We start from the raw sequence: 11,738 nt of genomic DNA, 5'->3' as shown, positions 1-11,738 counted from the left end.
TTAGTTTTTAAAATATTTCTCTGGAATCTTTGATCACTGCCGTATAAACGCGGAGAAAAACTAAATATGTGATACATTTACTCATTAAGTCCACGCGTGTGATGATTTATGGAGTGTGTGTGTGTGTGTGTGTGTGTGTGTGTGTTGTGCTCTTGCGTCATGCCCAGCAGGGGGCAGTCACAGCCTCGCTGTTTCATCTCCCCACCACACACGAAGCAGCAGCAGCAGCCAATGAGAGGCTGCGGTCCCTGCGCATGCGCAGTGGAAACATGCTAATTTTGTTGATATGTCCGCCGCTGGATTTTAATGATTATTTCTAGGGGTTTTAGCTCGTCGGTAGCGTGTCCCCCCCCAGTCCCGGCTGATGGAAAACCCCAGAGATCTGGTGAGTTGTGCGGTTCGTCCCGCTGGCGGGAACCCGCATTTCCAGCCTTTGTTGTGGCTGTGCGGGCGTATAAAGCTGCCTCCGAGCCGCCGCTGACAGCCAGTCCGGGCAGAACCCCGCTGAGAAATCTCCCGTTTGAGAAGTGAACAGGCTCGTCAGCTGGGACCTACAAGACATCCAACCGCACTCTGAAACGGTTCCTTAGTAACGGAGCGCGACCGTTAAATCGGCGTATTCACGGCGCTCAGCAGCTTCTAATTCAGTCGTCGGCTCAGACGTCTGTTTTCGCCTGGTTTCTGTCTCTGGTTTCTTCCTCGCTTTTGCGTGTTCGAATCCCGCTCCTGCATGCGGCGGCGAGCAGCGAGGCGGACGTTTGTAGCCTCAATAACGCGTCATTGCATCAGGAGACGGTTGCTGATGCTGCGGATGAAGGCAGAGTCACAGACCCGCACCTCCACGACCAGAACCTGCAAATGGTCAAAATAATAGAGGTCGTCTTGTGTGTGTGTGTGTGTGTGTGTGTGTGTGTGTGTGTGTGTGTGTGTGTGTCCCTCACCGCACTGCAGTGATGCAAAGTTCATTTCAGGACGGCAAATTGTGTGTGTGTGTGTGTGTTCTTGTACTTGCTACATAGTGAGGACTAGAACACGTATCTAACCGACAGAGTGAGGACATTTTATCCGCTCGTCACTTCTTCAAAGAGCAGTTTGAAGGTCAAGACTTGGTTTTAGGGTCAAGGTTAGAATCAGGTTCAGGTTAGGTTTAGGGTCAAGGTTAGGGTCAGGCAGTCAGTTGAGATGGTTAGGGTGTGTGTGTGTGTGTGTGTGTGTGTGTGTGTGTAAAGCATTTCAATCATAATTTTCAAGAGTTAAGAGTTAAAACTGTAGAAGATTCAGAAGCTCATCTGGTTTCTGCTGCGTTTCTCAGCCGTTCAGCGGCGGAGGCGCGTTTCTCAATGACTCAACCTGACAGGTGGAGATCCCTCAAATGCTGTTTTTTTGGCACAAACATCACTTCCTGTCACTACCACGTGTCGCTATGAGCTAAAGTCAGCTCGTAGACTCTTCAGGACTCTCATCAAAGATCTGAATCATGGGACTCTAGTTACTACAGCTCCCCGCTCTATGGTCACGCCACAGTAACCTCTCAGTCTCCCTGGTGACCCCTCAGCAGGTTCTGAAGGAGGTTCTGAACCCATCTGAGAGGATCTGGTCCCCCAGGAGGACATCAGTGTGTAAACACACGTGTCACTTCCTGTTGCCACCAGGTGGCGCAATGACTCAACTGTCCAGCTATACCAGATCTGAAGGCTTGGATTGTAAATATTTCATTTTGATTTCAAACTGAACTGAAACAGTACAAAGTTTTATCTATTAATGTTAATTACCTGTGACAGCCGACCAATCAGAGACGAGTCAGTACTCAGTCAGAGCGACACGAGAGTCATTTCCTCTAACAAGGCCGAGCCGGTAGCTGCTGGTGAGACCGACCCTCTGTCCTCTGTCCTCAGGCGGAGCGTCCATCCAGGAAGCGCCGTGACTCCTTTGGGATGCTGGACGGCGTGGAGGAGGACCGCAGCAGCTGCAGCAGCGAGTCCAGCGGGGGGACTGGCGCCTCCAGCCCAGAGGACAGCGAGGACGACGAGCTGGGGGGAGGAGGGGGTGGCGTGCCTCAGCTCGCCCCCTCCTCCTCCCTGACGCTCATCAAGACCAACGGCCAGCTGTACACGTACCCTGACGGCAAGGCGGGCATGGGTCAGTCCGCCACCGCACCTACACCTTTCACTTGAAATCAGCCATCTTGTTTTTTCAGTTCCTGCCCTGAAAGGCACAACACGACGTCATCGGCCGCACTGATTGACGAAGCCGTTCATTGGGTCCTTGATCGGTTGTTCAGCTGCTCGGCTGAAAATGTGGACCAGTTTCTCTCCTCGACAGCGTCCTGATCATCACGTGATGGAATCAGAGTGTTCAGAGTCCGTTCTTGAAAAACGACCCGCATCGGTGGTCAGAATCGTCTGTGATGACATCATCCTGATGACGTACCCGTGTGACCGTGGCAGAGTTCGCGTCATCTCTGTGTGTTTGTGTGTTGTCAGCGACCTGCGAGATGTGCGGCATGGTGGGGGTCCGCGACGCCTTCTACAGTAAAACCAAACGCTTCTGCAGCGTCTCCTGCTCCCGAAGTTACTCGTCCAACTCCAAGAAGGCCAGCATCCTCGCCAGACTGCAGGTGCCACTCTCTCTCGCACGGCGGGACTTCATCGCCATTCAAATGACCTGATATGATTCTAGTTTCTGTCATTTCATCATAGAGAATATAAACGTTCCCGTCCGCCGCCGGCTCTGAACACGCCTTCGCCTTCTCTCTGTAAGAGGAAGTTGTGTTGGTCTGTTTTTCTCATCAAGGGGAAGCCTCCCACCAAGAAGGCCAAGGTCCTGCAGAAACAGCCTCTGGTCACTAAACTCGCCGCCTTCACGCAAACCAACCAGCAGGGCGGCGTGAGAAAGAGCGGTGAGCTGCCAGCACATTCAAATCAAAAACTTGAATCCAGAAGTCAAAAAAGCTCAGCCCTGCAGTGGAATCTAGCAGGTCAGACTGCAAGACTCCACTCCAGGTGCCAGGTTTGGAGGTGTGGTTAGCAAGTGGCAGACGCCACTTTAACTTTGCTTTAACGGCGCTGGAGACAAATGTCGTAAAATCAAATGGAAACGCCTCCCCTCTCTGATCACAGGTCACATGACGTGTGAAGTGTAGAAAAGCGGCGTCTTGTCTGCTTTGTCAGTTTGGTCGATGTTATTTCCTGCAGTTCCTGTTGAGATGTTCGACTGGGGCCGTTACCTAGGAGACGGAGATGTGGCGGGAGCCCCGGTCAGCTGCTTCAAACATGTAGGTTGACATCTCACACGCACGCCGCAACCATCCGCCACATTCAGACCAACAGATAATGTCGCTGACTGGTGGTTCTGGTCTTTCAGGTCCCGATGGGGAAATCCTGGGGCGACATCAGCGAAGGCGTCCGGGTCGAGGTTCCCAACACTGACAGCAGTCTGCCCATGAAGGTGTACTGGATCGCTGGCATCGTCAAACTGGCTGGTACAAACACACACCATTCAGAGACCTGGTTTCACTGTAACCTCAACCATCGCAGCTGAACACCTGGAGGACCCGGGTCCTCCCCAACAACCGTAGAGATGTCAGAGACCTCAATCACAACACACAGCAACATCAGACGTGCTGGTTTGGTTGGACTCAACGAGGCTGAACAGTTTCAGGTTTCTGGTTGTGATGAGGGTCCCCGCAGATGCAGTAAAACCAGCGTGTTTGTGCAGGTTTTAAGGCGCTGCTTCGGTACGAGGGCTTCGACAGCGACTCCACGCGAGACTTCTGGTTGAACCTGTGTGTGCCGGACATCCACCCCGTGGGATGGTGTGCCGCGGGAGGGAAACCGCTGGTGCCGCCCCAGTGTAAGAGAGACGAGGCCAGCATTAGCACATTAGCATGCTAACGGCTAACGAGACAAATACTGCTTCATTACTGTTAGCAGGTCGTAACGAAGCATGTAGAACTTTATCCTACCTGCCCAAAGAACGTGACTGACATTAGCTAATTAGTGTGTGTGTGTGTGTGTGTGTGTGTGTGTGTGTGTGTGTGTGTGTTCTCAGCCATCCTGCACAGGTTCACTAACTGGAAGAGTTTCCTGATCAAACGGCTGACAGGATCAAAAACGCTGCCACCAAACTTCACCTCCAAGGTCTCACGTGTTGACAGTGACGTCACGCATCACAAATCCAGTTCCAGCCGGAACCTGAACCTTGAAACCACATCTGAAGCGCCAGAAAAGCATCATTACACACAAACTTCTGTTTGTTTTTCTACTCTTGTGACATAATGCATCCATCACTTCACCCTCACCTCATCCTGGGGGTCTCAAAATGGGGTCAGGGGTCACGTCATGGGTCACTGAGGGTCCTTCAGGTGGTTCTCACCTAAATGTGGACCAGATGTTTCACTGCACCACAGCCATTTAAATGAAATCTGGCAGAATGACTGATTGGACCTCTAAATGTGGAAGATTATTAATTACAAATGTAGTTTTCTTTTTAATAAATATGTAATTTTTTGTTTTTGGATTTAAGTTTCATTTATTGCGCTTCGGGTGGTTCCACCAGCAGCCGTGATGTCACGTGGACTGACGGTTGTGAACTCTTCAGGTGCAGGAGAGCATGCAGTTCCCCTTCAAGAGGCAGATGAGGGTGGAGGTGGTGGACAAGACTCACCTGTGTCGGACCCGGGTCGCTCTCGTTGAACAGGTGCGTGCCAGCCTGACGCTCAAGCAGGCTCAAAAGATTTTGAAGAAAAAAATTTCAATTCACAGACGGTTGGGTCCAGAAACCAGGGATGGTTCTGGTCCGGAACCATCCCTGGGTTCGGGTCCAGATGTCTCTGTTGGTCCAGTTTAAATGTCTGTCCCTGCAGGTGATTGGTGGACGTCTGCGGCTGGTGTATGAAGAGTGTGACGACGGGACGGACGACTTCTGGTGTCACATGTACAGTCCTCTGATCCACAGCATCGGCTGGTCCCGCTCCATCGGGCACCGCTTCAAACGGTCCGGTGGGTCCGCTGCGCTCCGTCAGCTGCTCTTTGTTGATGAGCGTTAAACTCAGGAGGAGTTGTGATGCTCAGAAAACACATCCACCGTTTCCTGCTGCTTCTTACACTCGTAGGGGCCACCAGAGTCCATGTTTTGCCTCAGTAGCCATAAATGATAGTAATATTTTTAGAAAATGATAGATCAAGACAAACATTTCAAGTATAAAAAAAATCAAAGCAAAATTGGTGTTTGATAACTGATTGTTTTGACCAATTTTACAGCAAACACAACAGAGTCAAGCCAATGTTCCATGTAAATGAGTTTCATCCGTGTGTGTGTGTGTGTGTGTGTGTACAGATGTTTCAAAGAAGCTGGACGGTCAGGTGGACGCACCTGGGCAGCTGTTTGCAAAGGTGGGAAGGTTTTGACCTGATCTTGATGATGAACAGTTTCGTCGCGACCTGCTAGTTTTAGCATTGGCATGCTAACTAACGTTTGTTGATGAACACTAAACTTAATGTTCCACATCTCCACAGAATAAGAAAACTGCAGTAATGTGTCAGTAAAGTTTTGTTGGAGGTTTTGCAGCTGCTGGTTGTTTCCTGTTGAGTTCAACGACTTAGTTAGCTGGTTAGCCTCATCATTGTTGAGTATAACTGGGTATCATCTGCATAGCGGTGAATGTTTACGGAGTCTTTCCTAATGACATTAACGTCCAGTATTGAATGGTTCTGCTTCAGGTGAAGGAGGTGGATCAGAGCGGCTCCTGGTTTGAGGATGGAATGAAGCTGGAGGCCATCGACCCGCTCAACCTGTCTGCCATCTGTGTGGCCACAGTCAGGAAGGTGATAGTCGAGTTTACTGCTGCGGGTGTCAGCTCGCCATTGGGCCAATATTCCAGTCAGCATTCTCCGCCCCTTCTGCTTCCTGTGTGCTGTTGTTTTTGAAGTTGTGAAGCCACAACAACGTCCAAGCTTGCTAGCTGGTAGCACGTATGTTTGCCTGCAGCTGAAGGAAAGCATTTCATTTACCAAGCATGAGAAGTCACGGTTCCCCCCGACCATGATTATGTTTAGCTAACACGCCATAGCGCCTTTTCTACTGTAACGGAATTCTGACGGGTCCACGGAACCTACCAGGAGAGGTCGGGCTTCATGAGATGAAGAACATGGTGACTCACCTGAGGTCTAGCTGCTCCAACCACTCGCTGAGCTCTGCTAATATCAGCTCCGCCCCCCAGGTCCTGGCAGATGGGTATCTGATGATCGGCATCGATGGCTCGGAGGCTGCTGATGGTTCTGACTGGTTCTGTTATCATTCCACCTCTCCGTCCATCTTCCCAGCTGGCTTCTGTGAGATCAACAGCATTGAGCTGACGCCCCCCAGAGGTGCCGCCGCTGCCACAACCTCCTAAAACCTCCTACAACCTCAAATGCCTGATCTTGTCCTGGTGAATGGCGAGCAGTAAATCTGAGTTAACCGTTTCTTCCTGTGTCAGGTTACACCAACCTCCCCTTCAGATGGTTCGAGTACCTGAAAGAGAGCAAGTCGGTGGCGGCTCCTGTCCAACTCTTCACCAAGGTGACGGCAAACAGTCGCAACACATGATCAGGGTCATTGGGTCCTGGAGGCAGGAACAGGAAGTAGATAAATGAAGGAGACCATGTCTGGGAAACATCGCAGGCTGCTGTGGCGACCAATTTAGAAAAATCTGATTCAGTCAAATATTTTCAGGTTCTCCTGCAGTATTGGTGTGAAGCAGGAAGTGATGTGATGTGAGAGTCAAACGTGTAAATCTCGCCTCGTCAGGACGTCCCCAACCACGGCTTCCGCCCTGGTATGAAGCTGGAGGCTGTGGACCTCATGGAGCCCAGGCTGGTCTGTGTTGCCACGGTGACCCGCATCGTACACCGGCTGCTGCGGATACATTTCGATGGCTGGGAGGACGAATACGACCAATGGGTGGACTGCGAGTCACCTGATCTGTATCCAGTCGGCTGGTGTCAGCTGACAGGGTACCAGCTACAGCCTCCAGCTGTCAACACTGGTACAACACACACACACACACACACTGATTGGATTTAGAAATATTCTGACAGCAAAGGTAGTTTTGAGTACCGTGTGTGTGTGTGTGTGTGTGTGTGTGTGTGTGTGTGTGTGTGTGTGTGTGTGTGTGTGTGTCAGGCTCCAGAGATCTTCAGTCAGCAGCATCAAAACAGAGGAAGAAATCGCAGCAGTACAGAGGACAGAAGAAGAGTAAGTAGGACTCCGGCAGCAGCTAAGACACGCGAGCACACAAGTATCAACAGTCACAGCGTAGCGACCACGACGATCTAACACCTTTTATCCCATGTTTTACTCTAATTGTTAACTTAAAATAATGTTAATGACACTTGATTGGGAGCAATTGATTGAAAAATGTTGGACCTTCTTCACCTGCTCACTCAGAGAGGAAGTTGCCCATCGTCAAGCGACCCATCAGTCTGACCGGCGCCGTGGTAACAGGCCTTCCCAGGAGCCTGTCAGGAGATGACGAGTCTCCACCCAATTACCCATCACCCCCTACTCCCGCCTCGGCAGCCCAGCCCCCGTCTGTTGACCCGGAGAGCCCGACCACCGAGGGAGGGGCAGGTACACTCACCTTTCTATCCTTATGAGGACACCTGGACCTTCAGTTTGCTGTAGAAAAGAACAAATTACAAAACAGTAAAAGTCACCAGAATACAAACAGCTGGGCAGTAAAGCAGCTTTGATCACACCGTAACTGTAGTGGGCCAAGAGTTGAACCCTGAGGAATCCCACGATGAAGAGACATGTAGCATTAGCCGGTAAAGGTTGATGATGCATCAGTGTGTTTGTGTTTGTAGGTTTTCAGATAAAAGAAGAGAAGGTGGAAGGTTCGGAGACCTCTGAACGGACTGAAACCGAAACAAACGGATCTTCTGGAGAATGTTTCACCAGCCAGGACTCATAAGCTTTCTTTTCTCTCTTCACAGAAATCGTTTTCTTACTTCCATTCAGAGTTTTAGGGTTTGGTGGAAAATGACCACAAGCTTCAGGGTCATAAACTTCAGCTGGCTGGAGATTGTAGCTTCACTTAAAACCTTTTTGGTTCTTCTTCTTTAGTTGCTGTGCTTATTGGATCAGCCTCTAAAAGCCCTGTCTCTTTTTGGTCTTCTCAGACAGCAAAACAAGCTAACATTGGTGAAACTTGGCACCGGCTGCCGGTTACACTGACTAACCTTAACCCATGAGGATAATCTGTGTTAATTTTGAATTATCTCCCCAGCCCTATCCACAATCAAATTAAATGAAGAGTTTATTGAGGCGCTCAGCCTCTGATGTGCTTGTCATGTTCTAGTTAGCCAGCTAATTGCTAATTTGCTAGCTAGCTGACTTTAACCTGACAAGTTAATATTCAAGACACTTTGAAGTGTAATTTCCTGTCTGACATGGCAGGGTTGTCCAACCGGGCCTTCCATCTTCATTTCATTCATTTTCTGTTTTGTTTACCCCCCCCCCAAAAAAAAACAGTTTTCAGGGCGTAGTTCCATTAAAATCTGAACAGCGTCTGACAGAAAACTAGGTTAAGAAGACGGGAGGAGGAGCACGCAGGGCGTTCAGAACGACGTGCATTTGAAGAAAAACTCATCTGAGAATCAATGCAAAAAAAAAGAAGAAAACTTTTCTAAGACGATTTTTAATCGTGCCAAGATCTTTGTTGTTTGTACGTATTTGTGTGTTTGAGAGTCAAAACTCTCGACGTATTAATAATGTTGATGTACTCGATGCTGTGTAATGTCACGTTGAGATTAGCAGTCATTTAAAACTAGTGTGTGTGTGTGTGTGTGTGTGTGCGTGTGTGTGTGTGTTCTGCATACTAGAAATAATCAAGCACATGATTTGTGTTTGTTTATTAACTGTAGGAACTTGGTTTGTTTGTTTTGGGTTTTTTTTTTTGTAATTGGACAGCGGATGTTTAATGAGAACTTGGACTAAGTCAGGTTTATTTCTGATACACATTTGAACACCGCTTGAACCGACCAAAGTTAGAAAAACTATTTACAATACAAGACAACAATAATAAGCAGCAATATAAAACATACAAATAATTAATATTACAATAACAAGTTGTGTTCAAATCTTAAAATAATATTTTCTTTTTTGTCTGTTTTACCAGTAAAATGTGAGTTTCGCTGAAGGTTTTTTATCTGAATTTTAACGCGGTCAGTATGAATGTGAAGTGTTGTTGAAAACGTCCTTCAATAACTAACAAGAGTAAAGTTCTTATTCTCTCACTAACAAATAATACCTCAAACTGTTTAAATCAAATGGAAAATGCTGAAAGTCAAAATGGAAACAAAATAGTATAACAGAGATTACTTCATGAAGAGAGTATTTAATTTAAACAATTCAAATGAATATCGGTTTTTAAAAAAAAGCACATTAAACAAAGTATAACAAAATAGATTTATGACATGAATTTGTCATGTTGATTTGATGTTTAATAGCTAAAATATTAGCGAATAAATCTACGTGATATTTGGTGACAAATATAAACACATATTTCAGATGTATTGAAATGTTAAAGCATCACAATTCTGCCTCCATAGGTCCTGATTTTATTTCATCATTTTCACCTGGTCTCTCATCATTTTGACGGATCCTGTCAAAACAGGAAAATATTAAATATTTTTGTTTTGTCACTTTAAATATCTTATGGACTTATTTACTTCTCCTGGCAGCACTGAGCTTCCATACGAATGTAAACTTGTTGATGACGATGACAGGAATCCAGTGTTGGAGGGCTCACAAATGTGCAAACAAAGAACGGTGTGTGTGTGTGTGTCTTTGTGCATGCGTCAGTCTTAACGCTGACACACGAACTTGTTATTGTCACTTGTTTGTGTTTATTGTCTTTCTGTCTGTAAATCAATAATGTCTTCTTGGTATTATGGTGCTATTTGTAGATTTTATCTATCTATCTATACATATATAAATATATATGTGTATATATATTTATACACACACACACACACACACATATGCACACATTTGATAGAACAAACTGACAAACTGTCTGTGTGTAACTTTTACTTTCATCGGGACGCAGCGGATGTTTCTTAGACCGACAGCGGTGGTTGTGTTTTCAGAAACGAACTCAACAGTTTAAAGATTCTTGTTGCTGCGACGACAACCAACATCGGTCAGTTAGACGTTTGAGTCCTGGAGGTTCGCAGTCCAAAATATCCTGATATGATGACATCATCGACCTTGTTTCTCCCGGAGCAGCTTGGAACGTTTCGGAGTTTCATGTTTGAGGGTGGGAGGTATCGGCTTGTATTTGACAACAACTCTCACCAGGTCCGTCGCTGGGACCAGAATCTGGAGGAATTGTAGGTGGAGTCAAGACCCTCTGAGGCTCCAGCGAGTCGGACTGTGTGTTTGGACCCCGTATTTCTAGACCGGGTTCATGAGCCCGGTATCTGGGCTGTTTGTAAGGTTTTGGTGAAAGTTAAACGAAGTCTTGGATCAGATCTTTGTCCTAATGGTTCAGTCTTGAATCTGGAACAAATGTGAGCCGATCCATCGAGAGCCGATCCATCGAGAGCTGGTCCATCGAGAGCCGGTCCATCAAGAACCTCCCCGAGCGGTCGGTTGTAGCAGCAGAGGGTTTCTTGTAGTTGTCCAGCATCAGTGCTCTGTCCAGGCTGGACCAGGAGATGCAGCCGGAGAACTCAGCTTGAAACGCGCTTTTGGTCTGAAGGAAAAAAACACCTGAATCGTGTGTGTGTGTGTGTGTGTGTGTGTGTGTGTCTCTCAGCAGTGGCACAGACACAGGCAACATTGAGTGTTTGTCCTGTTTTGTTTTTGGACCTGAAGACCTAAATGAGTTGGGGGGGGGGGGGGTCTTGGCGATGGTTTGATGTCTGGAAACGATTGACTCGATTGATCCAAGGCTGTCGAGTCCAAGTTAATCTCACAGTCGAGTCTGAGCAGAACTCCATTTGTTAGATCCAGAGGATCCGGATCCTGGACTGGAGGACTGACGGCTGCCTCAGCTGTTGGATTGTTGAGGCTCGGTGGACCGACCTGGTCTAGATTACAGCCAACCTGGCTGCTACAAGGTTTTGGACCCAATTTAGAACCGGCACCAATATTTGGGGAAGTGAAGGTGGAGAACTGGGATTTGAGACTGGACCCGTGTTCCATCATGATCTGGTACAGAATTCAAAATGTGGTCCAGGATGGATTAGTATAAAGGTTCAGACTTGGTTCAAGATCAGACCTGGTACCAGATTTTCACTTCACTTAAGATGAGTCATGATGAGCGGCTCTGATCAGGTCCAGGATGTTCGCCCTGAAACACTTTTGGAACCAGAGCTGGATCAGGTCCAATATACTTGATCAATCAGAACCTGGACCAGAAAAAAACTGCTGGATCCAAAATGGCCTCCCAGCAGAAGGGAGACATGGAACCAGTCACTGTCTGTTCCGACCTTTTATCTGGGTCCGTGTCCCCATTCGTGGAGGTTCTATTGACAGGTGTTTTTCCGTGACTCGCGGTTCTCTAACCTTCATGATGCTTTTTCATAAATTAATTGTGCAATTTTTAGCAGCATGATTGTGAAGAACCAACATTTATGTGTAAAATAAATGACTCACTTTACATTTTTATGCAATAAAAAGATCTTAAATGATGATGTTTATGTCTTTGGTGCCTTCTTGTTTCCAGTGAGTGATGGCGGTGCCACGGC

At 47.5% G+C, this 11,738-nt stretch overlaps 1 protein-coding gene across 2 annotated transcripts; it reads left to right on the top strand.

The window, feature by feature from the left end:
* Positions 1-248: 248 nt before the first annotated feature.
* LOC147244599 (MBT domain-containing protein 1-like) lies at positions 249-11,667 on the top strand. 2 transcript variants are annotated; one of them, XM_086185349.1, is made up of 18 exons: positions 249-385; positions 1,896-2,139; positions 2,484-2,617; positions 2,794-2,899; positions 3,195-3,274; positions 3,364-3,481; positions 3,718-3,852; positions 4,051-4,139; positions 4,600-4,698; positions 4,865-5,000; positions 5,338-5,393; positions 5,721-5,825; positions 6,221-6,368; positions 6,479-6,561; positions 6,790-7,027; positions 7,165-7,236; positions 7,429-7,611; positions 7,848-11,667. In XM_086185349.1, exons 1-18 carry the CDS (start codon positions 365-367, stop codon positions 7,952-7,954), a joined length of 2,154 nt encoding a protein of 717 aa, XP_086041475.1. In that variant the 5' UTR covers positions 249-364; the 3' UTR covers positions 7,955-11,667. The 2 variants fall into 2 exon arrangements, with proteins under 2 accessions (XP_086041475.1, XP_086041476.1); XM_086185350.1 differs by lacking the exon at positions 249-385 and adding an exon at positions 527-876.
* Positions 11,668-11,738: the final 71 nt, after the last annotated feature.

Source organism: Aulostomus chinensis, chromosome 18 (assembly GCF_037954235.1).
Source record: "Aulostomus chinensis isolate RoL2024-O1b breed Wild chromosome 18, RoL_Achi_v1.0, whole genome shotgun sequence".
Taxonomy (NCBI): Eukaryota; Metazoa; Chordata; class Actinopteri; order Syngnathiformes; family Aulostomidae; genus Aulostomus; species Aulostomus chinensis.
The sequence above is the reverse complement of the archived record's forward strand: the minus strand, read 5'-3'. Positions and strand labels throughout refer to the sequence as shown.